Source organism: Centroberyx affinis, unplaced genomic scaffold, assembly GCF_046629955.1.
Source record: "Centroberyx affinis isolate AG114_WGS23_722 - 3 ecotype Tasmania unplaced genomic scaffold, CSIRO-AGI_Caff_v1 ptg002406l_1, whole genome shotgun sequence".
Lineage (NCBI taxonomy): Eukaryota > Metazoa > Chordata > Actinopteri > Beryciformes > Berycidae > Centroberyx > Centroberyx affinis.
Window position 1 is genome coordinate 204,824 of NW_027280656.1, and position 26,782 is coordinate 231,605.

Here is a 26,782-nt window from a genome sequence, read left to right on the forward strand (position 1 = left end):
TACTGATAGAATTCAGCTTACTGTGGCATACAGTTTAAAATAGGCTTTTGTCTTTATGGCAGCCCATAAGGGGGTTAAAAGATCCCCTCCTCCCTCCCCCTTCTCTCTCTCCCTCTCCTCCTCTTCCTACACAGAGCTGACCCTCTCTGTGGTATCATCATTCACGGTGTTGATCTGTCCCTGCTCTTGCTCTCTGGTCATCCTGCACCGACACAGGCAGGCCAGCAGCTTGTCTACAGCTCCTTTCCTCATGAAAACATACAGAACCAAGTCCACAAGAGGACTGGACCGAATGAAGATGAGACGCAGGTTATGATCAAAAATTAGGCCAGATGATATTGTTGTTGCCACCAAGAACCAAATGATCGTGGGCAGGAACAGCAGTGTGTAGTTAAGCAACACCAGAACTAAGACTCCCACGATTCCCACGCCGTCTCAGAAGATGAGCAGGGGAAAGGGGAGGAGGAGGAAGATGGAGAGGAAGATGGATTCGCCCCATCCACTTAATCTCCACATCACAAAGTAGGTGACAATGAGCTGAACAATGGAGAAGGCCCAGACCATGAAGGAGACCACCAGAGAGAACTTGATGGTGCGTCTGAAGCGGTACCACAGTGGGCAGGCGATGACCAAATACCTGTGATGATAGATAGATGGATAGATAGATAGATAGATAGATAGATAGATAGATAGATAGATAGATAGATAGTAGGGCTGAATGATATACATATTGTTTCAACATCATTATCATCAAGGATGCAGTGTAAGACAACTGGCCCATCAGTCACATCCAGAGTTTCTTTTAGACAGAGTGTCGAACCCTAACCCTAAACCCTAACCCTATATGTGTTGTCCCTGTGTCCACTTAAAATCAATTCAAATACCATGACACAATTTTATCCGATCAACCATAAAAACCTGGAGGACATTATACAACATCTGAAATCCTCCTCCTGCTGCCTTGATATTCTGCCAACAGACTTTTTCAAAAATGTTTCAAATTGTATGGCCTCAGACCTTCTACAAATTGTAAACATGTCTCTTCTCTCAGGTGTCTTTCCACAGGCCCTGAAAACTGCAGTCATCAAGCCACTCTTAAAAAAGAACAACCTAGACACATCACTAATGAACAATTATAGGCCCATATCAAACCTCCCGTTTTTAAGTAAAATCATTGAAAAAGCCGTTTTTCAACAGCTGAACAACTTCTTGGCACTAAACAACTGTTTTGATGTCTTCCAGTCAGGATTTCGACCACACCACAGCACTGAGACTGCCCTTGTTAAGGTCTTCAATGACATCCACTTAAACACAGACAGTGGCAGAATTTCAGTCTTAGTATTACTGGATCTCAGTGCTGCATTCGACACGGTCGACCACAACATATTACTGGACCGACTGGAAAACTGGGTGGGACTTTCCGGCACAGTACTAAATTGGTTTGAATCCTATTTAAAGGACAGGGACTACTTTGTGTCTATAAGTAATTACACATCCGAGCGGACAAAAATTACATGCGGAGTTCCCCAAGGCTCCATTCTGGGGCCTCTTCTATTCAACATCTACATGCTTCCACTGGCTCAGATTATGGAAAACAACAAAATATGTTACCATAATTATGCAGACGACACACAAATTTACATAACCATATCACCAGGGGACTATAATCCCATACAAACGCTGAGTAAGTGCATTGAACAAATCAATGACTGGATGTGTCAGAATTTTCTTCAATTAAACAAAGATAAAACTGAAGTAATTGTTTTTGGAGCCAAGGAAGAACGATTAAAAGTCAGTGCACAGCTTCAATCGGTAATGTTAAAAACCACAAACCAAGCCAGAAATCTTGGAGTAGTCATGGACTCAGACTTGAATTTCAACAGCCACATTAAGACAATTACTAAGTCAGCCTACTATCACCTTAAGAATATATCAAGGATTAAAGGACTTATGTCTCAGCAGGATTTGGAAAAACTTATCCATGCATTTATCTTCAGTAGACTCGACTACTGTAACGGAGTCTTTACAGGTCTCCCTAAAAAATCGATCAGACAGCTGCAGCTGATTCAGAACGCTGCTGCTCGAATCCTCACTAAGACCAAGAAAGTGGATCACATCACTCCAGTTCTGAGGTCTTTACACTGGCTTCCTGTCTGTCAAAGAATTGATTTCAAAATACTACTGTTGGTTTATAAAGCACTGAATGGTTTAGGGCTGCCTTTTATGACATCAAATAACTATTCAACTCACTGCACTGTAACCTTTATTCTTGTATTTTACACCTGCCCTGTTCTATTTTAGCCTATTTTCTTTTGGGTTTTTATTCTCTTAGCTCTTTAATGAACTTTATTTTTCTTGGTGTTTTATTTGAATTTTATCCTTTTAATTTTGTCTCGATGCTTTTAATGTTTTATGTAAAGCACTTTGAATTGCCTTGTTGCTGAAATGTGCTATATAAATAAGCTTGCCTTGCCTTGCCTTACTAGCGTTGTGTCTACAGCTTCATGAGACCTATTGTCACCTGTATTAGGTTCACAATCACTCTCGTTTCCAGGTTTTGATTGAGTCCCTCACGTGGACGTTTATGGATTAAAAAACGATCCATGGTAACTTAGCTAATGCTACAAAAAATTGCACTCTGGCCTCTGGCTAACAGGAAGTGGAAGGTCAAAATTTCAATGTGTGCTGCGCCCATTGGCGCAGCTATTTTTTGAATCAGATCACCTGTGTTGGCTTTATTTTTTTTAGTCTAAAAATAATCGGTTTGTTTTATTAATTTGTTTTTGTTTATTCATTTTTCAAATTATAAATTATAGTATTCACAATTAAAAATTTCTAAATAAACCACAGACATTTCTTGAGGGTGCTAGGGGGGTGCTATGGCTATCCTAGGGGTAGCTACAGCACCCCCAAGCCCCTCCCTGGTGCCGCCTATGTCTGGCTATGAACTCATACACCATGTGCCCTGTGTCAAAAGGCTACAGGATAATACTGATAGAATTCAGCTTAAGACAGGCTGTCTTTACGATACTAAAACCATTGCAATGAACAAGAAGAAATTTATCTGGACCAAGCTCTGGACGATAATGATAATGATAAAGATAGAAATCATAATAATAATAATGACAAGCTTTATTTATAGATGTAGAATTACAAACAAGTAAATGTGGTTTACAAGATAAAAAAATATGAGCAATAATTAAACACATAAACAATAAATACAGAGGAATGGGCCTAGCTTTTCATAAAATTTAAGACAGAAATTCTGATAATAGTAATAATCGTTATAATGATGATAATAATAATGATGATATTAATAAGGAACTTTATTTATAGATACAGAATTGCAGTTACCTGGGCTGCAAAAGCTACAGAACGGTCTGGTGTACCAAGCTACACTGTTGCCAACGGAGCAGAAAAGTGCTGCACCAACTGATAATGTCAGACTGTCGTTATCAGTATGATAATGTTGCATTTGCCTCGTTTTTATTTTATTTGGCAAAAACTCATTCTTTTAATTCATCAAGTAAACAATAACGTAAATATATAACGACCCTACACTACCTTGATTTGTTTGCGCTTCACCACGTGGAAAAAAGTTGAAGCCAGCTGAACTTCAGTTTGTAGCTGCACTCGCCCGACGCACTGCTACATTTTAAATTTTTTACATTTTGGTGTTTGTAGCTTCATGTTGACGGCTTCCATTGAAAACGAATGACTTCCTGTTGCTTTGTAGCCCGTAGTCTGAAAGCACCATTAGTCTTCAACCTAGACTGTGGAACAACTAAAAGAGCGCTGCCTGAGGATCTCAGGCTGCCCATAAGGGGTTAAAAGCTCAGAGATATACTGTAGCTATACACTTGTCCAAAATGTGTCTTAAATGTGCTCAGTAAGATTTTAAAATCAATCCTAATTTTCACTGGGAGCCAATGAAGTGAAGCTAAAATAGAGGTAATAAGCTGTCTCTTCTTAGTTCCTGTTCAGAGTCTGACTGCAGCATTATGGACTCACTGTAATCTGGATCTACTCTGCTGAGTGAGACAGGGGTACAGGGAGTTACAATAGTCCAGATGTGACTACTCTAGGTGGTGGGAGGCTCCTCCCATCTCTTCTCTTCACCTCCTCTTTTCCCTCCATCTTTTCCCCCTCCCTCCCCCTTCTCTCTCTCCCTCTCCTCTTCCTACACGGAGCTGACCCTCTCTGTGGTATCGTCATTCACGGTGTTGATCTGTCCCTGCTCTTGCTCTCTGGTCATCCTGCACCGACACAGGCAGGCCAGCAGCTTGTCTACGGCTCCTTTCCTCATGAAAACATACAGAACCAAGTCCACAAGAGGACTGAACCGAATGAAGATGTAACGCAGGTCATGATTGGAAATTGGGCCAGATGATCTTGTTGCTGCCGTCAAGAACCAAATGATCGTGGGAAGGAACAGCAGTGTGTAGTTAAGCAGCACCAGAACCAAGACTCCCACAATTCGCCGTTTCTCCTCAGGGGGGACAGAGATGGAAGCAGACAGAGCTTTGAGGGTCCCAGCCAGGAAGAAGATGAGCAGGGGGAAGGGGAGGAGGAGAGAGCTGGAGAGGAGGATCATTGCACCCAAGAAGTCCATCACAAAATAGATGACAATGATGATGACGATGGAGAAGGCCCAGACCATGAAGGAGACCACCAGAGAGAACTTGATGGTGCGTCTGAAGCGGTACCACAGTGGGCAGGCGATGACCAAATACCTGTAATGATAGATAGATAGATAGATAGATAGATAGTAGGCCCATCAGTCACGTCCACATTTTCTTTTAGACATTTTTTTTTTGCCGGCCAACATGGCTGGTAAGATTTCAGGATTCTGGACAAGCAGAACATTTAGGACACATCTTTTAAACCTGCAATAAGCGATTTAAGACCCTATATCCAATCCTGAAACTAACGTGTGCTGTATGTGGAGATTTCAGTGAGACGTAATGATATAAACAAATAGCCACACATGCGGACCAGCCCTGTTATTTTCACTCCTTTTCTAAAGCTTGTTGTCAAACTCGGACCGAATCGATGCTCCTCCCGACCCATTCAGCAGCTTTTCCTTTTTTTAAAACGAGGTTGTCTCCTCCCTCACTGTTTGAAAGCGGCACTCTCCCCCTCCCATTCCTGAAAAAAATTCTCGTATTGGCGGAATCGATGAAGCGAGCGAGTAAACTTGTTCAACTAGTAAACTTGCTACCTACCTCTTCATTTGTCATTGTGGGACTTGTAACCTTCAGCGGGAGAAAAATCTGGCAAAGCGAGACTCGTAACCGGCGGCTATTTCTCCATATGTATGTTTATTTTAGCCATTAGCCTTTATGCACGGTTTGTCCTTAAGGGCTTCCGTCGCCCAGTAGTTTTGCTGTGTGAGTTTACAAATGTGTTGCGGTTTCTGTCACCACCTAGTGGTTGGAAAATCCCATTAGTGTAGCTTTAAATAATTAGAATTAATTTAAATAGCAATACACAATACAAACCAAATGCAGTGATCTAACAAATGCATTATATTCACGAGTCGAGTCAACAGAAAGGAAACTTGGTCTATATACATATATATATATGGTCTATATAATACAACTCATATTATATTCAAGTACTTTTTAGTCAGAAATAACAAAACAGACCTTGAAACAAAAGTCGTTTTTTTGGTGACTAGTTTAGAAATCAAGTGGTACAGAGCTACTTTGTGCTGAAACAGCAGAATAAAGTGGAGAATATTCACATTAGTTATGCAGTTGATATTTTAACATGTTTATTTGTTTAATATTAACTTCATCGGTGTTTCAACTGACACAAGGGTGAACTACAGGCTAACTAATCAAATCACCAAATATCCACATACACGACAACCCTAATCATTGCTACAGTGATTAATGCTTTTCAAATAGAGCTATTGAAGTTAAGAGCTGCGTATATCTGGTGGAATTCTGTAACTCATGTTTTTTAATATTGCAATATATATTGCAAAAACCAAAAAATATTGCAATGCCATTTTTCTCCAGTATCATTTAGGTCTACTAGATAGATAGATAGATAGATGTGTTGGAAACACATAAACACAAACAGATGGTTAGCTACCTTTCCAGGGCTACACACACCATGAAGCCAAGACTAGCCGCCACCCCAATATTGTGGATAAAATAAGAGAAAACATAGTTGGTGAGTCCCTGGTTGTTGCCACCTGGACGGCCATGCAGCAGAGCTGGATGAGGTCGGAGACGAGGAGGTTGGTGACGTAGATCGGAGCAACATGGCCGTCTCGCACCTACAGGAACAGTGGTAAAAAATAAAAAAATAAATGCATTTGAATGAAAAGAATGAAATAATCATTGAGTGCATAAAAGATATGTGGAATAACAGAATGCACAAATCAATGAATGAATGCATGGACGTGTAGATGAATAATGGTTACAATAAAGTCACAAATAAATGAAATGCATGAATCACGGCTTGGATGAAACAATAAGCAGAACTTGACAGAATAAAGATGATTTAATAAAAATGCTACACTGTAGTGCTTAACAGGGCCGACACGGTGGATCGGAGGAAGGACGCAGGTTTGATTCCCTGCCCTGCTGTGAGGAGTTTGCATGTTCTCCCTGTCACAGCGGAGGTTTCCTCCTACATTTCAAAGTCATGCAAGTCAGGTGGATTAGACACTAAATTGCCTGTAGCTATGAATCTACTAGGAAAGGCTCCAGTCTCTAGTGAATCAGAAAAGGATTAAATGGGTGGAAAATAAATGAATGTAGTGCCTTAAAAGTACTGAATCACCTTTCATTGCCTATAGACAAATTACAGAAAGACTGATTGACAAAGATAGACTGATAGACAGGTACATGGACAAATTAATAGATCTCAATCATAATTATTGTACCAGGGAAACCAGAGCACAGATGGCCAGCAAGGTCAAAGGAAGGCTGATGGAGATGATGATGCATGCCGTCACATGTAAGGTGGCTGGGAAGAAAAAAAATGTCTCGCCAACATCATACGTGTCGTTCTTTAAGGTTGTGTTGTTGTACAAAGCTTGGGACATGGGACATAACCTCGAAACAACAAGGTGGTGCCAGTCCAATAGGATCTTACTGCGACATGTTCAGTGGACTGCGCCAGCAATCTTTGGGTTAGGGTCGGAGGAAAAAACAATAGTGCAGGTCCTTGCCTTTGTAAATATTTGCAAAGTACAACACTGAGCGGAGCAAGTTATGTGTGTTAGTGACACGCAGACAAGCAGACATACAGACAAAAACCCAGTGTAATGAATGTAGTGCTTGAAAACTACCTAATCACCTTTCACTGCCTATAAAGTTATAGTCAGACAAACAGATAGACATGTACACAGACAAATTAATAGATATCAATCATAATTCTCGCACCAGGGAGTACAGGGCAGAGATGGCCAGCAAGGTCAAAGGAAATCCGATTGAGATGACGACCCATGCCGTCACATGTAAGGCAGCTGGGAAGAAACGCTCCACCCCGACAAAAACTCCAGTGTCGTTCTTTAAGGTTGTGTTGTTGTACAAATCTTCCATTCTTCAGAGTGAGACCTGTTGTTGGGGATAGCAGGTCAGGGAAAGGTGGAGGGTTTCTTAGCCTCTACTCAACACTTCTTTTACTACCTCCACTACTGCTACTGCTACCAGAGACATAGTGTTTCCTAAATTGTTGAGGAGACATAAGTTCACATAAACATGTCCTCACTGCTAAAAAAATAGATAACATAGTTAATAAAACCACAGAAGAAAGGGACTTGGCATCTAGGCGGCAGCTGCACTTTCTAATACAGCGTTCTTGTGGAAGGAACTTAAGACATGAGGAAGAGGAAACAAAAGTTGTTTTACTGAGGTGCAATGTTATAGCAAATTAGAATCATCATGAATAAATAATAAATACCAGAAAAGGAAAAGCAAGAAAAAAGGTTAGTTGTATATCTGAGCGATTTCGGATATCAAATCTCCAAGGGAGCATGTGGCCCCTCAGGCTGAATAGACATCATGCTGTTCACTACTGTTAATACTACTGTTACTACTACAAATAACAATAACAGTAATAATGAATTTAGGAATTCATTAAAAGCAGAATTGATAAACTAATGAAACAGGCATATACAGCAGGACTAAAACAGGTAAAAAGAACAAACTACATTTAAGCCTATCTATAAAAAAATATGTTATAAGAAGTGACAACATGAAATTTCTTGTATGCTAAATAATAAAACATAAATGTACGTTTTGAAAGCTGCTGGACTACAACCTGAATGTGTTGCATCTGCCAAGGTCCGCTGTTTCTTCATCTGCATCCAAACAGCCAACCTTCAGCAGTTATAGTGTGAATAATCCCCCACAGCAGCTTCCTGGTTATCTACATCTGCTTCTAAGATAACAGCTTCTTGGTAGGACTGGTAAGATTTAACATGCATTTCCTGCAATAAGATACAAATTGATGTTTGATTTCATCATGTCCATCTTCCTCTGGTATTCGTATTAAAAATCCTCCTGTCATGTTTAGAAAAGAAACAAAAAGTTTGTACCTTTTCTCCCTGGCTCTTAGTTCTAGCACTTCTGTATCATACAGGATTACTCTGAGGTCACAGGAATATCTTTATTGATCTATTTTGGTGGCACTGTGGCTCTGACCGTAGAAACTAAACTAAACTAAACTAATTGAACGTAGATGGATAACGATCTAAGCAACAAAGTGAGACAAGAAGTCAAAAATTTCAAACATTTCCTGGTAAATTTCCTGCTGATGCAACACTGCTGCTTTCTAGAGCCGCCACAAAAAGCTGCTCTGTGTATCACTGCCTCAAGAAAAGTTGACTGCAGTTAAATTACATTGCTCGCTATAAACTTGCCATGCTGCGACATCAAATATAAAAATTGAGACATGAAGTATAACAAAAAGCTGCGCTGTTATCAGTATTACCTGCTATTGAAACTACTGTGGCTGAACTCTGGCTATGAACTCATACACCATGTGTCCTGTGTCAAGAGGCTACAGGATAATACTGATAGAATTCAGCTTACTGCGGCATAAAATTTAAAGAAATATTCCACTTAGTTTTAACATGGGGGTTACTCTGCACTTAACCACCATGTAAACCAGAATATAAACTACTCACCAAGATCGGATGCAGCTGGACGAGTTTGTAGCATTCAGATTTTTACTGCCCATAAGTGGTATTCCTCCGCTATTGAAGCTTACCTAGCGAGTTTCAGGAGCAGGACCACACCTCAACCGCGCCTCTTCCGGCATCCCTTAAATACCATCCTAACCCTTCCCCTTTCGCTCTCGTATTCTGCGCTTCGTTCTCGTTTACGTGCGGAACGTTTGACAGCTCGCATACTGCCACACCAAGCCAAGCTAGGCATAGGCCAGCATCGAAAAGTATACCAGACTTTACTCACCTCTCCTCTCCGGGAGTCACGCCCGATGGATCACCTGTGCCTCAGCCCGTCCGACGACGACCTCTTCTTCCCGGCTCCGTCCGGTTCCGTCCATTCCGCTCAGGCCTTTCAGCCGGAAGATTCACCTCAACACCCAGCAACCGACACCGAAAACCTCCTGGTTGCACCCGAGACCCGAGCAACCTCAATGGATGTCGGCAACACTCCAGAGAGTCAACCACACCATCGCTCAAAAATCCGGTCTCCTCCACCCAGAAGCTACAATCCCAGAACTCCATCCATCCGAGGAAGAGCCCTCCGGTGTAGCGAGAGAGCAACAACATTTTTCCCCCCATCTCAGCAGCTTCCTCCCTCAACGAACGGCACCGGGTTGCCAGTTGCTCTCCCTATTCTCTCCCCATCTCAGCAGCTTTCTCCCTCAACGAACAGCACCGGGTTGCCAGTTGCTCACCCTATTTTTCCCCCCATCTCAGCAGCTTCCTCCCTCAACGAACAGCACCGGGTTGCCAGTTGCTCACCCTATTTTTCCCCCCATCTCAGCAGCTTCCTCCCTCAACGAACAGCACCGGGTTGCCAGTTGCTCACCCTATTTTTCCCCCCATCTCAGCAGCTTCCTCCCACAATGAACGCCTCCAGCACCAGGATGCCAGGTCCTCACTCAACCCTTCCTCTCTCCTCCCAACAGCTTCCCCCCTCAGCGAACGTCACTGGCACCGGGATGCCAGCTCCACTCTTTACCTTTCCCCTACCCTGCTCCATCACAGCGCTCTTCCGGGTGACATCATCACGCGCACCCCAACGACACGTCGCGACGTCAGCCTTCCAGCTCAAAAGCAGCAAAAAGTGCGGCAACAAAAGCAACAAATTGGATCACCAGCCAGACCACATAACACCAGGGTTTCAGCAACCACCTCCCGTCAATATCTTGCACAATCAGCCACGTCAGTTGGAGTGCCCGACACCGGAGTTCCAGGACCCTCCACCTCCCATCTAGGTTCTCATCACCAGGACCGACAGCCTACACCATCCAGGGCAAATGACACAGCGCCCCCCGCCATCCAGTTCCAGCATTTGCAACAGCTCGCGCTAGCTGGGGCTTCCGGCACTGGGATGCCGGCGCCCCCTGCTGCCCGCTTCCAGCAACCGCAGCAGCTCACTCTAGCCGGGGCTTCCGGCACCGGGATGCCGGCGCCCCCTGCCGCCCGCTTCCAGCAACCGCAGCAGCTCGCTCTAGCCGGGGCTTCCGGCACCGGGATGCTGGCGCCTCCCGCCGCCCACTTCCACCAACCACAGCAGCTCGATCTAGCCAGGGCTTCCGGCACCGGGATGCCGGCGCCTCCCGCCGCCCGCTTCCACCAACCGCAGCAGCTTGCTCTAGCCGGGGCTTCCGGCACCGGGATGCCGGCGCCGCCCGCTTCCAGCAACCACAGCAGCTCGCTCTAGCCGGGGCTTCCGGCACCGGGATGCCGCCGCCTCCCACTGCCCGCTTCCAGCAACCGCAGCAGCTCGCTCTAGCCGGGGCTTCCGGCACTGGGATGCTGGCGCCGCCCGCTTCCAGCAGCCGCAGCAGCTCGCTCTAGCCGGGGCTTCCGGCACCGGGATGCCGGCGCCTCCCGCCGCCCGCTTCCAGCAACCGCAGCAGCTCGCTCTAGCCGGGGCTTCCAGCACCGGGATGCTGGCACCGAGCTTCTTCCACAGCTCTCGCTGCAGCAAGTTCCTGCTGCACCTAACTCCGATCTCCTCTCTCAAACCATTCCAGCCCAGCAGGCAACCGTCAACTTCACCTTGCCTATGGCTAATCCTCCCATTCGTCCTCCTTATACCTTCGCCTCCCGTCCTTCTCCGGTTCCCGCTAATCTATGTAAACAAATCATCGATGGTAATTACATAGACCTTGCACTCCTTCTCATGCCTTCCCTCCACCAACTACCCGTCGATAGATTCCTCGAAGGACATGAAGGCACCCTTCTCCGCCTGAAAGAGGGAACACCCACCCGTTCCAGAGAGCTTACACCCACCGAGTTCGCCTACGCCTTCTCTCTCTACAGAGACGTTCTTTGTTCACAATTTCCCACCCGCCGCCAGGAACTGTACGACTATATGGCCACCGTCCTTAATCTGGCCCTCCGTTTTGGAGGCAACGGTTTCTACTAATATCACACCCACTTTGCCTCCGAAGCCGCCGCCTTCTGCAATTCAACAAGGCCACATACTGGGGTATTCTCGACACCGAAACTTACTGTCGCATCTTCGCTGCCCGTGCAGCCCATACGTGCCTTACGTGCATTTCCCCTCCCTCATCGCCACCTTCTTCCGGCCTGGTCACTCTGACTTTATACTCACTCTGGTTTTATCCGACCTCGGGGTTCCCCTGTCTGCAGAGAATGGAGGGCCCCTCCACATCCCTTGAGTTCCTAGGAATCACTCTTGACACAATTCTGTTTCAGGCTTCTCTCCCAGTCGAAAAAAGCTCAATCGAATCAGCCTTCTGATCTCCAATTTCCTGCTCGCCCCGTGCTGCTCCAAACGCCAACGTCTCTCCCTCCTAGGCCATCCCAACTTCGCCCTTCGCATCATTCCACAAGGGCGGGCCTTTATCTCTCACCTGCTAGCCATCGCTTCTTCCGCCCCATCTCTCTTGACCTCCATCTCCCGGGACAGTCCAAGCCACGCCAAACTCCGTCTGTGGCTCAACCTCCTCGCCAACTGAAACAGGATCACCTTCTCTTATGATGACCATCTGACTCACCCGCATGACATCAATCTGTACACAGATGCCGGTTTTGGGGGTTTCTACAGCGGAAGATGGTTCGCAGCAGAATGGCCCCGGAGCTTGCAAACGAATGCCAGGTCGCTTCCTCCGCTCTCTTCGAAATCTACCCCATAATAGCCACCGCCATTCCGTGGGGTCACGAATGGTCCCGCAAGGCCATCCTTATTTACTCAGACAACCTCGTAGTTGTTGACATAATCAACAAAGGACGCTCCAACTCTCCATCCATCATGCCGTTCATGCGCCGCCTCGTCCGGCACTCTGTTACACACCAATATATTCTCCGCGCAGCCGATGTTCCCGGCCACTCCAACGCCATCGACTTTCAACTCGTAAATCCTGCCCTAATACCCCTGATCGTCGAATCCCAAAACTCCATCATCAACAGCCTATCACCCACAACCCTATCATCCTACTGGACAGCTTGGAAAGTTTCTGTCACTTTCACGTCCAGCATAACATAACCTTCCCGTCGTTCGATCTCGTCACCCTGACTAGTTTCATTACCTATTCCCATTCCGTGATGGCCATCAAAACACACACCATCAAAGTTTATCTTAGCGGCATCAGCTTCTTCTCCAAACTCATAACCGGCAGTCCGAGCCTAGCCTCCAGCCATCCTCAGATAACTTCGCTCCTCAAAGGACTCCTACGTCAAGAGCCAGCAAAAAATCCTCACCGCCTTCTTCTTACTGCCGACTTGCTGTCAGCCTGCATCCACACCATCCGCTCCGGATACGGCACTCCCCACGTAGCTCGAACCCTAGAAGCCATATTACTACTCGCTTTCTTCAGATGCTCTGAATTCACCGCCTCAACCGTCCACTTCGACCCGCGCCACCACGCTTGCATTTCAGACTTGTCATATTTCTCAGAAGACACCATGGTATTCCACCTAAAGCGAACCAAAACCAATCAATCCGGTCAGCCTACACCCGTCTTCTACTTCAAAGTCCAATCGCCACTGAATCCCTTCCAGACCCTCGCAGACTACTCGGCGTTCCGGAAATCCCAGAGCATAACATCTTCAGATCCTCTCTTCGTCTCCGAATCCAGACGAGTGGCTACTTGATTTTGGTTCCACCATCACCTCCGCCACGTACTCTCCTTGTCCACCATTTCTCCCGTTCACTACTCCGGACACTCCTTCAGGATCGGAGCCATCACTTCAGCCTCCCGCAATGGCATCCCAGAACACTTCATTCAACTCATGGGCCGTTGGTCCTCCCAAACATATCACCGCTACATCCGTTCAGATCTCAAAGATCTCATATCCGCCCAATCTTATCTCCTTAAGTAACTGGAGGTTTTTGGGGGTCCGTCGTGGCCCGGGTGCCGCGGCGGATTCCCTACGAAGCCTCCCCACAACGCATTCAGCTACCAGAAACATGCTCATCAATCTTCCTTCAATAAATCATTTAAACACATCTTGTTGATGGTGTGGTCCTTGCTAGTGAATTGAAGCTTACCTAGCGAGTTTCAGGAGCAGGACCACACCTCAACCGCGCCTCTTCCGGCATCCCTTAAATACCATCCTAACCCTCTCTTCCCCTTTCGCTCTCGTATTCTTCGCCCCTCCCCCCCGCCCTATTCTTTCTTCCTGTTCTCCCTCTCCTTCCTCCCCCTTGTGGGTCCGTCGTGGCCCGGGTGCCGCGGCGGATTCCCTACGAAGCCTCCCCACAACGCATTCAGCTACCAGAAACCATGCTCATCAGTCTTCCTTCAATAAATCATTTAAACACATCTTGTTGATGGTGTGGTCCTTGCTAGTGAATGTTCTCTTCTATCAATAAAAATGCTATTTGGCAAAATGGCGTTCTAAAAAGTAAGACCAAACATCAACTGAAAGTCACAGTAGTGTGATCTGTTTTTGAATCTGTTCAAAAACATGTTAAATGTCAGTTTTCAGTCTATTTTCATGGCTTCATTCAAATGAATGGGAACAAGAATGAACAAGAAGAAATTTCTCTGGACCAAGCTTTATTTTCAAAACAATAATGGTGACGATAATGATAATGATAAAGATAAAGATAAAAATCATAATAATAATAATGACAAGCTTTATTTATAGATGTAGAAATACAAACAAGTTAATGTGGTTTACAAAATAAAAAATGTGAGCAATAAATAATGTGAGGAATATGGGCCTAGCTTTTCATAAAATTGTGTAAATCTGTTTTTAAAATGCTAAAACCATTCCTGTGAACAAGAAGAAATACATCTGGTATATCTGGACCAAGCTTTATTTTCAAAATTCTAATAATAATAATGATGATAATGATGATAACAATAATGATAATAATAAGGAACTTTATTTATAGATACAGAATTACAATTAAACTTGGTTTACAATACAAAATAAAAAATGAAATCTATTTTTGAGCAGTAGTTAAAAACATAAACAGTAACTGCAGATGAATGGGCCTAGCTTTATCTTATCAGCAGGTCTTAGAGCCTCAGAGCCTGATGGAGGAAGCTCCGTCTCCCTTAAGGTGCGTTCAGACCACGGGCTGCAAAAGCTACAGAACGGTCTGGTGTACCAAGCTACACTGTTGCCAACGGAGCAGAAAAGTGCTGCACCAACTGATAATGTCAGACTGTCGTTATCAGTATGATAATGTTGCATTTGTCTAGTTTTTATTTTATTTGGCAAAAACTCGTTCTTTTAATTCATCAAGTAAACAATAATAACTTAAATATATAACGACCCTACACTACCTTGATTTGTTTGCGCTTCACCGCGTGGAAAAAAGTTGAAGCCAGCTGAACTTCAGTTTGTAGCTGCGCTCGCCCGACGCACTGCTACATTTTACGCTCTGGTGTTTGTAGCTTCATGTCGACGGCTTCCATTGAAAACGAATGACTTCCTGTTGCTTTGTAGCCCGTAGACTGAAAGCACCATTAGTCTTCAACCTAGACTGTGGAACAATTAAAAGAGCGCTGCCTGAGGATCTCAGGTTGCCCATAAGGGGTTAAAAGCTTAGAGATATACTGTAGCTATACACATCAAGTCAAGTTTATTTATATCGCCCTTTGTCACAAGCATGTCTCAGAGGACTTTACAGAGAATGTGTCTAGCTAGGTCTAACTAAACACAATCAATGGTGAACAAAGTTATGTAGGACAAACATAGCAAAAACACACAGGTAGGCAAGAGCAGATTTAGCAAGACAAACAATCTACCTATTCTACATAGCCTAACGTACCTGGCACCCCAGCCTTAGACCCTAAATGCACACAAGGAAAAACTCCCAAGAAAAACCTAGTAGGAAAAGAAACCTTGGGTGGGCTGAGGCAAATAGGGATCCCCACCGGGACGGCTTACTACTACTTACTACTACACTTGTCCAAAGCGTGTCTTAAATGTGCTCAGTAAGATTTTACAATCAATCCTAATTTTCAGTCGGAGCCAATGAAGTGAAGCTAAAATACAGGTAATAAGCTGTCTCTTCTTAGTTCCTGTTCAGAGTCTGACTGCAGCATTATGGACTCACTGTAATCTGGATCTACTCTTCTGAGTGAGACAGGTGCACAGGGAGTTACAATAGTCCAGATGTGACAAAATAAAAGCATGGACAACAGTTCCCAGGGGATTAAAAGACCAAATTTCATATAATTCAAACATGTGATGTGGGACTGGTTATTAAAATGTTCAGTTTTGATGTGTAATTGTAGCATCCACTCTTGGGCTAATCAGTGTAATTATGAAGATGCAGGGCTGAGATCATTATTCCCCTAAATTTCACCAACATCCAGTCTGTGGACACTGTGACATATCATGTGTGATGGATGGATGGAGAGACAAATAGACAAAAAAAACAGACAGAGGTTGGTACCACCAACCCCCCTGGACAAAAATTGCTCCCCCTAACTCAACTCTCAGGTGTCACATTCCCAACAGTTATCAGTGACTCTACTCTAGGTGGTGGGAGGCTCCTCCCATCTCTTCTCTTCACCTCCTCTTTTCCCTCCATTTCTTCCCCCTCCCTCCCCCTTCTCTCTCTCCCTCTCCTCCTCTTCCTACACGGAGCTGACCCTCTCTGTGGTATCGTCATTCACGGTGTTGATCTGTCCCTGCTCTTGCTCTCTGGTCATCCTGCACCGACACAGGCAGGCCAGCAGCTTGTCTACGGCTCCTTTCTTCATGAAAACATACAGAACCAAGTCCACAAGAGGACTGAACTGGACTAAGATAAAACGTAGTTTGTATGTAGGATGAAAAGTGAGGGAAATCCAACTTATTGCTGCCACCAGGACCCAAATGATCGTGGGCAGGAACAGCAGCGTGTAGTTAAGCAGCACCAGAACCAAGGCTCCCATGATTCGTCGTTTCTCCTCAGGGGGGACAGCGATGGAAGCAGACAGAGCTTTAAGGGTCCCAGCCAGGAAGAAGATGAGCAGGGGGAAGGGAAGGATGACGAAGATGGAGAGGAGGATGAGCGACAAGTGCCTCACAAAATAGATGACAATGATGAGGATGATGGAGCAGGCCCAGACCATGAAGGAGACCACCAGAGAGAACTTGATGGTGCGTCTGAAGCGGTACCACAGTGGGCAGGCAATGATCAAATACCTGTAATGATAGATAGATAGATAGATAGATAGGTAGATAGATAGATAGATAGATAGATAGATAGATAGATAGATAGATAGGCTGAATTATATATTGTTTCAGCATTGTTATTGTGAAGTACGCAGTGTAAGGCAACTGGCCCATCAGTCACGTCCAGGTTTTCTTTTAGAGATTTTTTTTGCCGGCCAACATGGCTGGTAAGATTTCAGGATTCTGGACAAGCAGAACATTTAGTGGACACATGTTTTAAATAGGTTAGAATACATTTAAATAGCAATACACAATACAAACCAAATGCAGTGATCCAACAAGTGCTTTTAAATGGGGCCTAAAAACCTTCCTTTTTAACAGAGCCTTTCCTTAACTTTGTGTTGTTGTTTTTATCTCTTTGTTTTTATGCATTGTCTATAAACCTTTCCTTTTTAATCAGGCCTTTTTTTCCTTTGTGTTGCTTTTAATGATCTTTGCTGTTAGTCCATTACCTCCGCCAAGGAGGTTATGTTTTCGGTGCCGTTTGTTTGTTTGTCTGTTTGTTTGTCTGTTAGCAGGACTACGGAAAAACTACTTGCTCGATGTTCATGAAACTTTGTGGAAGGGTGTAGCATGGGCCAAGGAAGAACCCATTAAATTTTGGAGCGGATCCGGATCCGACTCACGAACAAGCAATGTAGAAAAGGCCCCAAAGTTACAAGTTAGAGTATTAAGTACTGTTGCCCGTATGGGGATTCTATGTCTGATGTGCTGTTAGGTATCTGTTTATCCAGTGCTGATAATTTTATAGGGTGAGCCTACCTACCTGATGGTGTTATATCGTAACTGACGTCACACAGTAAAAAGGTCATGTGCTTCAATCAAGTGATGGGCGACGGTTGTGCAGTGCAATAACTTTATTACAAGCGATCTGTGCGTGAATGAAAGAGTGAGTATTTATCCGCTGCATTCGATGTGGTATTGTATTTCCTTGTGTTGATGCAGCTATAGATAACTTCTGTTAGCTAATGTGAAGGAGAAGTCGGAGCCTAGGTGCTCGCCATGTGATCACTACGCTAATGATAGCCGGTTTCATGCACGCTAGTTATGGCCGTCAGCTTACCTGACTTAGCACGTCGGATTGAAATATGTCATGTCGAGTTTAGAACATGTTCATACATTTATTACCTGTTATTGGTACTGTTGAGAGTGGTTTATGATTAAGCTAAAATACGGATTTAACACGAATTATAAACAACAGGAAGTGTTATGTCAACATTAGTAGTAACTTATCACAGTGTTAATATGTCTGAGAAACCCGTGTAATGAGTGTTTTGGGTTTGTTTTTGTTTCTGTGATAGTGTAAAGGAGAGAGAGAAGTGTAATTGTAGTCATTTGATTACTTCATTTGTTTACAATTACTGTTTATATTAAGTCGGTAATATCATGCATATTAATGCATATGGGTGAAATTAATGTATGTATATGTTTGTTATTCTTCATCCAGTTGTATTTTGTTATTCCTTCTTCATAGGAAACCACAACCATAACATCCAGTTGTTATTGCATGAGCACTGGAATACTTGTATGTGTTGCTGCAAAGGAGAAGTAAAGAAAGGAAGTCACCCACATATCTACCTCTCAGCTCTTTATTTATCCATACTCTGGAAACTGTGACCTTAAGTGGTGTTCTGGCCGACACCCCCGGGGTGAACCTAGTGACAAACACCTAACTAGCGCCCAGTCTGAGCCTATTACTATTATCTCCACTACAAGCAATAATAGCATGAACCTTGGCGGAGGTCTGCACTCTCCGAGTGCCCTTCCAGTTTTATCTGTTTTTATGCATCTGTTTTATTTTTTACTCTGTAGCACTTTGAGATTTACTTGTCATGAAAAGTGCATTACAAATTAACTGTATTATTATTATTATTATTATTATTATTATTAAATGCATTATATTAACTATAATTATAATTATATTGTTGAGTCAACAGAAAGGAAACTTTATGTATTGCTGCCTTCATGTGCTCCTTTTAAACTCATACTTTCAAGTTTGAATGTTTGAAGTTTGAAAGCTTTCAATGTCTCATCGTGAATTCAAGTAGTTTTTAGTCTGAAATAACAAAACACACTCTGAAACAAGCAGCTTTTTTGGTGACTATTTGTAAAACCAAGTGGTACAGAGATACTAGAGGAGAATATTCAGTTATGTAATTCATATTGTAATGTAACTTGGATATCATGTAAAATTCAACTTTCCCATTTGTGTTTACCACTTTATTGGGCTGTTCAATTACACTCTAGCCGTAATTACAATATTTCGAACAGAATTTGAACGCAGCATAGAAATAGATAGATAGATAGATAGATAGATGCTTAGGAAACACACAAACGCACACAGATGGTTAGCTACCTTTCCAGGGCTACACACACCATGAAGCCAACACTGGCTGTTATCCCCATGTTGTAGAAAAGATAAGAGAAAAGAGAGCGGGTGAGTCCCAAGGGTGCTGCCTCCCGGACGACCATGCAGCAGAGCTGGATGAGGTCGGAGACGAGGAGGTTGATGACGTAGATCGGAGCAACCTGGCCGCCTCGCACCTACAGGAACAGTGGTAGAAAGAACTGAATGACCTGAGAAAGTAGAAATATATGTATTTGAAATGCACAAATAAATTAATGAATGCATAGATGTGTAGATGAAATAATGGTTGAACAAAGACACAAATAAATGAAATATGTGAATCAAGGCTTGGATGAAACAATAAGCAGAACTTGACAGAATAAAGATGATTTAATAAAATGCTACACTGTAGTGCTTAACAGGGCTGACACGGTGGATCAGTGGTTAGCACTGTTTCCTCACAGGAGGAAGGACGCAGGTTTGATTCCCTGCCCTGCTGTGAGGAGTTTGCATGTTCTCCCTGTCACAGCGGAGGTTTCCTCCTACATTTCAAAGACACTAAATTGCCTGTAGCTATGAATCTAGTAGGAAAGGCTCCAGTCTCTAGTGAATCAGAAAAGGAATAAGTGGGTAGAAAATAAATGAACGTAGTGCTTGAAAAAAACTGAATCACCTTTCATTGACTATAGATAAATAACTGATAGTGAGACAAACAGATAGACACAGAGACAAATGAAAAGATCTCAATCATAATTCACACACCTGCATGTGACATCATGAATAGATAAATAACAGAAAGACTGATAGACAAAGATAGACAAGTACACACACAAATTAATAGATCTCAATCATAATTATCGCACCAGGGAAACCAGAGCATAGATGGCCAGCAAGGTCAAAGGAAGGCCGATGGAGATGACGATCCATGTTGTCACATGTACAGCGGTTGAGAAGTCATCATATGTGTCGTTCTTTAAGGTTGTGTTGTTGTGCAAAGCTTCCATTCTTCAGAGTGAGACCTGTTGTTGGGGAGAGCAGGTCAGGGAAAGGTGGAGGGTTTCTTAGCCTCTACTCAACACTTCTCTTACTACCTCCACTACTGCTACTGCTACCAGAGACATAGTGTTCCCCAAATTGTTGAGGAGACATAAGTTCACATAAACATGTCCTCACTGCTAAACAATAGATAACATAGTTAATAAAACCACAGAAGAAAGGGACTTGGCATCTAGGCGGCAGCTGCACTTTCTAATACAGCGTTCTTGTGGAAGGAACTTAAGACATGAGGAAGAGGAAACAAAAGTTGTTTTACTGAGATGCAATGCTATGGCAAATTAGAATCATCAGGAATAAATAATAAATACCAGAAAAGGAAAAGCAAGAGAAAAGGTTAGTTGTATATCTGAGAGATTTCGGATATCAAATCTCCAAGGGAGCATGTGGCTCCTCAGGCTGAATAGACATCATGCTATTCACTACTGTTAATACTACTGTTACTACTACAAATAACAATAACAGTAATAAAGAATTTAGGAATTCATTAAAAGCAGAATTGATAAACGAATGAAACAGGCATATACAGCAGGACTAAAACAGGTAAAAAAAAAAAGAACAAACTACATTTAAGCCTATCTATAAAAAATATGTTCTAAGAAGTGACAGCATGACATTTCTTGTATGCTAAATAATAAAACATAAATGTACGTTTTGAAAGCTGCTGGACCACTACCTGAATGTGTTGCATCTGCCAAGGTCCGCTGTTTCTTTGTCTGCATCCAAACAGCCAACCTTCAGCAGTTATAGTGTGAATAATCCCCCACAGCAGCTTCCTAGTTATCTATTTCTGCTAATGAACAGATAACAGCTTCTTTGCTAGGACTTGTCAGATGTGACATGCATTTCCTGTAATATGAGAAATGCTGATGATTGATTCGATCATGTCCATCTTCCTCTGGTACTTGTACTAAACATTCTCCTCTCATGTTTAACAAAGTTTGTACCTTTTCTCCCTGGCTGTCAGTTCTTTACCTAGCACTTCTGTATCATACAGGATTACTCTGAGGTCACAGGAATATCTTTATTGATCTGTTTTGGTGACACTGTGGCTCTGACTGTAGAAACTAAAGTAAGTCTGCGTTTCAGAGTTTGTGATCATAAACGTTACTATGGTTACAGAGATTATCCGTACAGACACAGTGGCAATTTACTCCTCTCTGCTCCAGAGTGACCAGACAGATGCAAATTCATTCGCATTCATAAATTCGGTTGTCACTACCAAATTCTGGCAGTGTGTGTCAAAGGTGCCAGCTGCTGCTTGAAAATGTTGACATGCTAATTTTCTAAAAAAACAAACAAAAAAAACAAAAAAAACATGTCCTCCTAGGTGAACATATTTGTTGTTTTAATTTAAGTTTAAGTTTTGTGGCCTGCCTGGCCAACTAAGGTGTTTGGAGAATGTTAGATTAACCATGTTCAGACATTTGCACAAATTGTAAAGAGGACATCCTTGTTGAGACATTTTATTTTAATTTACAATTTGTTTCATTTAGAAAAGCATCTGCTGTTAAAAGCTGATTTATTTTATTCAACAGATTCCATTATTTGCTTTTTGCACTGAAAAATATATAACAAAGGAAGAAACCATTATAAAATAAACTGTAGGTATAGGTTAAACTTAAAGTAAAAAAAATAGTTTTTTTGACATTTTGTCTAAACAATAAGCAAAGAATCTTCTACAGTCATTTGTTTCCATTTAAACTTTGTTAAAAATATCATCATTGTATCGAACCATGAAGCATGTACCGTGTATCGTACCGAACCGTGAGCTGAGTGTATTGTTACACCCCTACTCATTTCATGACTTTTTATGCGATCATGTTGACTTGCCCAAGCAGAGAGCAGATGCCCGGCCAACTCAGCAGGCCGCATATCCACATTGTATCTGCTTAGTCTGACTGGCCCTACTGGCTTGACTGGCAGGTTCATCTGAATGCCAGGGCCCGCTCGGCTGTCCTGCCACCCTCATTGTTTATCTCACTAACTCAAGTAACACGATTACACAATGGCCTTATTTGTGCGACTTTTAGTTTTGTAGTAGCCGTATTAAGCTACTACAAATTATTGATGCTGCTTCTAATGAACAGATAACAGCTTCTTTGCTAGGAATCATCCAAGTTGACATGTATTTCCTGAAACATAAGAAAAGCTGATGACTGATTTCATCATGTCCATCTTCCTCTGGTACTGGTACTAAAAATCCTCCTGTCATGTTTAGAAAAGAAACAAAAAGTTTGTACCTTTTCTCCCTGGCTCTTAGTTCTTTACCTAGCACTTCTGTATCATACAGAATTACTCTGAGGTCACAGGGATATCTTTATTGATCTTGTAGGGGAAAAATAAGCTTCACCTTGTGGGTCAAATTGAATGAGCAAAGGTTCAAGAGTCTTCCGTGGATTCTTTATTCAGACATTCATGGTTCAGTTCAGTGTTCCACACAAGCAACAAATAAGTGACAAAGAAAGGAGTGGAGAGGATTCACTTATATAGATTAGAGTAAACAAAATTGTAAATCTCGGCACAGAGCCAAAGCCACTTGGCTCAAATACAAACCACAGTTCGGGTTTCTTGACTCAAAGCCCAGAACCTCACCTAATATGGAAACATGTATGGATAGCATATACTGTTGTCCACCTATAAGAACACTCCAAACCACTCATAACCATATATAGTGGACATGCACACGTAAATGTACTGATTACATCATTATGGCATGTAAAGAAAAAAAGACACTCTACTCTGAGAACAAAGAACAAAAAAACAGAGTGTGTTATTCATATAAAAAAACACAGTATTCACTTTATTTCTTACTTTCCTCCCTTTTGTCACAGAGAGACAACTAAGATTAAAATAAAATAACACTAGATGCATCCTAATCTATGAATGCATCACTTATTTAGTGAGGAAAACATTACTTCTAAGAGTTACAAGCAAGCTTCAATCAATATGAATGAAAAAAAACACATAAATGAGGGAAAAAAAAGGAACACAATAAAGCATGTTGTCTTCAACCCATGAGCTTTACACTCAGTAGAGGGTCACCACTCTGGAGAGGTTACTAGCACATACGATGCAGAGTGGTTTCCTCTCGTTCTTCAACTTGAACTTACACTTAAACTTACACTTACTGAAGGTAACATTTTACTTCAATTCAGAGCTTCATAAACACCAGTGAGAGTTTAAATGTAGTCCACCTCAGATTTTATTTCAAAACTTTCCGGCAAACAGACACTTGCACTTTTTTTTTTTTTTTAAAGCAGTGAAATGCTTTTTAAACAGTATAAAACAGTTTCTCAAAAACAATGCAACCACATATTGGTCATCTCTACAATGCATACATTACAGACTATATGTATTATAATACCATACACTGATTGCTGTTCAAATGGCTCAGAAAAAGCAGATAAGATCAACATGAGAACATTTTTGTCTTCTCTCTGTAATGAAGCAAGCTGGACTCAAATCACCTTCTGTTCAGTCAATTTAAATAAAATGTCAAATGAAATTCACCAATGTACATTAGTTTGACTGAGTATTAGGAATTCAATATCGCTCTAATCTAACAAAACTATAGCAAATTTCTGAATTTTAAAGAAAATCTACTTGAACTGACCATCATGGAAGTGCTGAAGATGCTTCGCAAAGTAAACTGTCCCAGTCCTGTTACAATAAAGTTAATCACCAACAAACAAAAAAAAATGTCCATGGCAACCACTAAAATGACAAATTTCTTACAAAAATACATGAACAGGAACAACATATTGGTCATCTCTGTCAAAACCATAAGTTGTCTGCAGGTCAAACGGTTTAAAGAAACGCAACTGGTCAACTTTCAGCAAAGAAACATTTCCCCCCACCTCCCTCCAGCACATGGTAGGAATGAAGATGCTCTGCAAAACCACGTGTCTCAAAATCTTCTGTTACAAGAAAATACTGTTCACCAAACCCAACAATGTCTTTTATTTGACTAAATGTTGGCATCCCCTCCTCTATCTTCAAACAAACCAGGAGACCTGAGCGATACTCTGTACCAAAACAAAGAATCCAAGAGGCCACATCAACTTCACAGTCCATGTCAACATGCAGATTGTCTGCCATCATTTACTTAGCCTTGCAGAGAAGGAGTTGACCGTCCACCACAATGTAGTCATGGATGCTGTTTCTTGATGTCCCAACTGGCAGGATGTACGGCTGTCTCCGCTGGTCTGAACCAGTGACCTCCTGAAGGCTGCGGCATGACTGTAAAATAGAATTAGCAAACATTAAACTACATCGCAAATGACACTTTGATATGAAAATAACTGGCACAAATCTAAGCCCACTGACCTTGTGAAACTTGACTACATGATCCAAAGCTTCCCGGACACTGATCTTCGCAGGTCTCTTCTTCCCACCGGGTGGTGGAGGCAGGAGCAGCAGCAGCGAGGCCATGTCACTATCCCAACTTTAAGAGGGAAAAACAATCTCAGCATGGCAAACATCTAATAAAGCAGTCAATACTACAAATCTAAACGCTCATGTTATAGAAATACAAGTACTATAGACTTGTCACTGGTAATAAGAGAGAGCAACTTGGATCAGTGTTTGACAAACGGTGGCTGGACATAAACTAATTTGACCTCAATTGACAGTTACCTGGGACATCTTCATCTTCATTAGGGTTCTCCTCTGCAGAATGGATGAGGGAATCAAGCATGAGTGTCTTGGTGAGGTTGTTTGCTTCTTTTACGACTTTTGTCTTCAGGAACGTTGATTGATTGATTGATTTTATTAATGGATATAGAAGACAATGAATCCAAGGGATAACATGTAAAAGTGAGAACACTTATTTCCAACAAGGTCCCTGATGTCAGAAAACAGGACAGACAGTAACACATAACATCCATAGAATCCTCTAAAACAACAAGCAACAAAAATCCAAAGACAACCTAATATAAAAACAACAGACATGAAACTTCAATCCCTGTCCTAGTATCTTCCCTTTTAGTCACACTCAATACGTCCTAACAGCATTTCACAAATCAAACATAATGATGAAGAAAAAAAACACAATATGCTCACAGGACCTGCCTGTCATTATCTATCTGGTCATCTTACCCCAGAGATGAGCCCGGACCTGACCTCTGAAAACCTCTCTGGATTCTGACAGTGTGATGCTAAGTGGAAGGCTGTTCCACAGTAAGGTCCCTGTATAAAAAAAAGGAGCTCCGAGCTACGCACTTTACTCGTGGCACCTTGCATGAGCGCACACTAGCCCTGGTGTTGTGTCCATGCTGTGTATGGACCATGACTATCTGCGAGCCCAGGTAGTCAGGAGCAGCACCACTGATGATGTTATACATGTGGTTGAGTTTCAGCTGTTTCACCCTGAGCTGCACTGGCAACAGGCCCACCTTCTTGAATTTGTTACCTCCTACATGAGTTCTGGGAGGTACATTTAGTAAATAATGAATGATGTTATTTTGCATAACCTGCATCTTGTTCCTTAGTTTCGTTGTCAAGCCACTGTACCATGCAGAACAGGCATAATCGAAATGGCACTGTATCAGTGTTGTTACAAGGAGTTATTTAATCTTAATGTCAAACTGCCTCGTTCTGCGGTACAGGAACTTGAGTTTACAGGCACTTTTGTATAGTATTTTCTCAGCAATAAATTCACCTGAGAGTGACTGATCCAGAGTAATGCCAAGGTATGTGACACAAGCCTGCGATACGATTTCATTTCCATTGCATGTAACCTTTATCCTGTTTGCCTTCTACAGCCTACGCTTAGTGCCAAACAGAATTGACTCAGTTTCGCCCAGGTGCAATGACAGCTTGTTGTCTATGAGCCACTCTCCCTTACATTTTCTTACTCTCTACTAAGAGTGACCTCAATTTGGTGGATACTTTTCCCAGCCACCAGTAAAGAAGAGCCATCAGCATACAATAAAAGCCTGCATTTTATGTAAAGCAAAAAAAAAAAAAAAAAAAAAACATTTGATGCACTCTATGCATTACCTCATAGCACTGCCTTGTAGCACTCCCTCATAGCACCTATGTCCTGTTGGACCAGAACTTAGCTTGTTGCACTGTCTCGTAGCACCTTTGTCCTGTTGGACCAGAACTTAGCTCTATAGCACTTACTCTCGTTGTTCTCTCCTATCTAGAAACTTGCTTGTGTTGTATGCAAATCTCATGTGTAAGTCGCTTTGGATAAAAGCGTCTGCCAAATGTGAAATTGTAATTGTAATTGCATTATGTAAAGCATGTCATTTACATAAATGAGGAATAAAAGAGGCCCCAATATTGAGCCGTGTGGCACACCGCATGTTATATCCCTTGGGTCCCCACTTCTCCAGAGGTTTTGATGAGGTCTCTTCTCCAAACAGCAGCTGGAAGTCTTGTAGGACCTGAAGGGGTGGGGTAGGGAACAAAATCAAAATAACGCACTATAATTTAGCTGTTAAGGTCTAGTCATTGTAATAGTAGAGTATGGTTTTGTTTGCATCTTCCGTTCTTTGACCGAATATTTTCATGCTTGCTGGCTTGTAATTGAATATCAGTTCACTGGTTGTATGGTGAAG

General features: G+C 42.6%; 1 protein-coding gene and 1 pseudogene across 1 annotated transcript; both read right to left on the bottom strand.

Annotated features, from left to right (window-relative positions):
• Positions 1-4,180: 4,180 nt before the first annotated feature.
• On the bottom strand, positions 4,181-7,562 carry LOC139656200 (G-protein coupled receptor 4-like; annotated as a pseudogene).
• An 8,668-nt stretch (positions 7,563-16,230) lies between these two features.
• Positions 16,231-20,164, bottom strand: LOC139656201 (ovarian cancer G-protein coupled receptor 1-like). The gene is made up of 3 exons (XM_071533704.1): positions 20,024-20,164; positions 19,170-19,357; positions 16,231-16,783 (listed from the first exon to the last, which is right to left on the bottom strand). Exons 1-3 carry the CDS (start codon positions 20,162-20,164, stop codon positions 16,231-16,233), a joined length of 882 nt encoding a protein of 293 aa, XP_071389805.1.
• Positions 20,165-26,782: the final 6,618 nt, after the last annotated feature.

Coding starts and splice junctions, on each gene's coding strand:
- LOC139656201 (XM_071533704.1), bottom strand. CDS start 20,164: ATGGAAGCTTTGCACAACAACACAACCTTAAAGAACGACACATATGAT. Junction 19,358..20,023: donor TCTATGCTCTGGTTTCCCTG/GTGCGATAATTA, acceptor CTGTTCCTGTAG/GTGCGAGGCGGCCAGGTTGC. Junction 16,784..19,169: donor GTGTGTGTAGCCCTGGAAAG/GTAGCTAACCAT, acceptor CTATCATTACAG/GTATTTGATCATTGCCTGCC.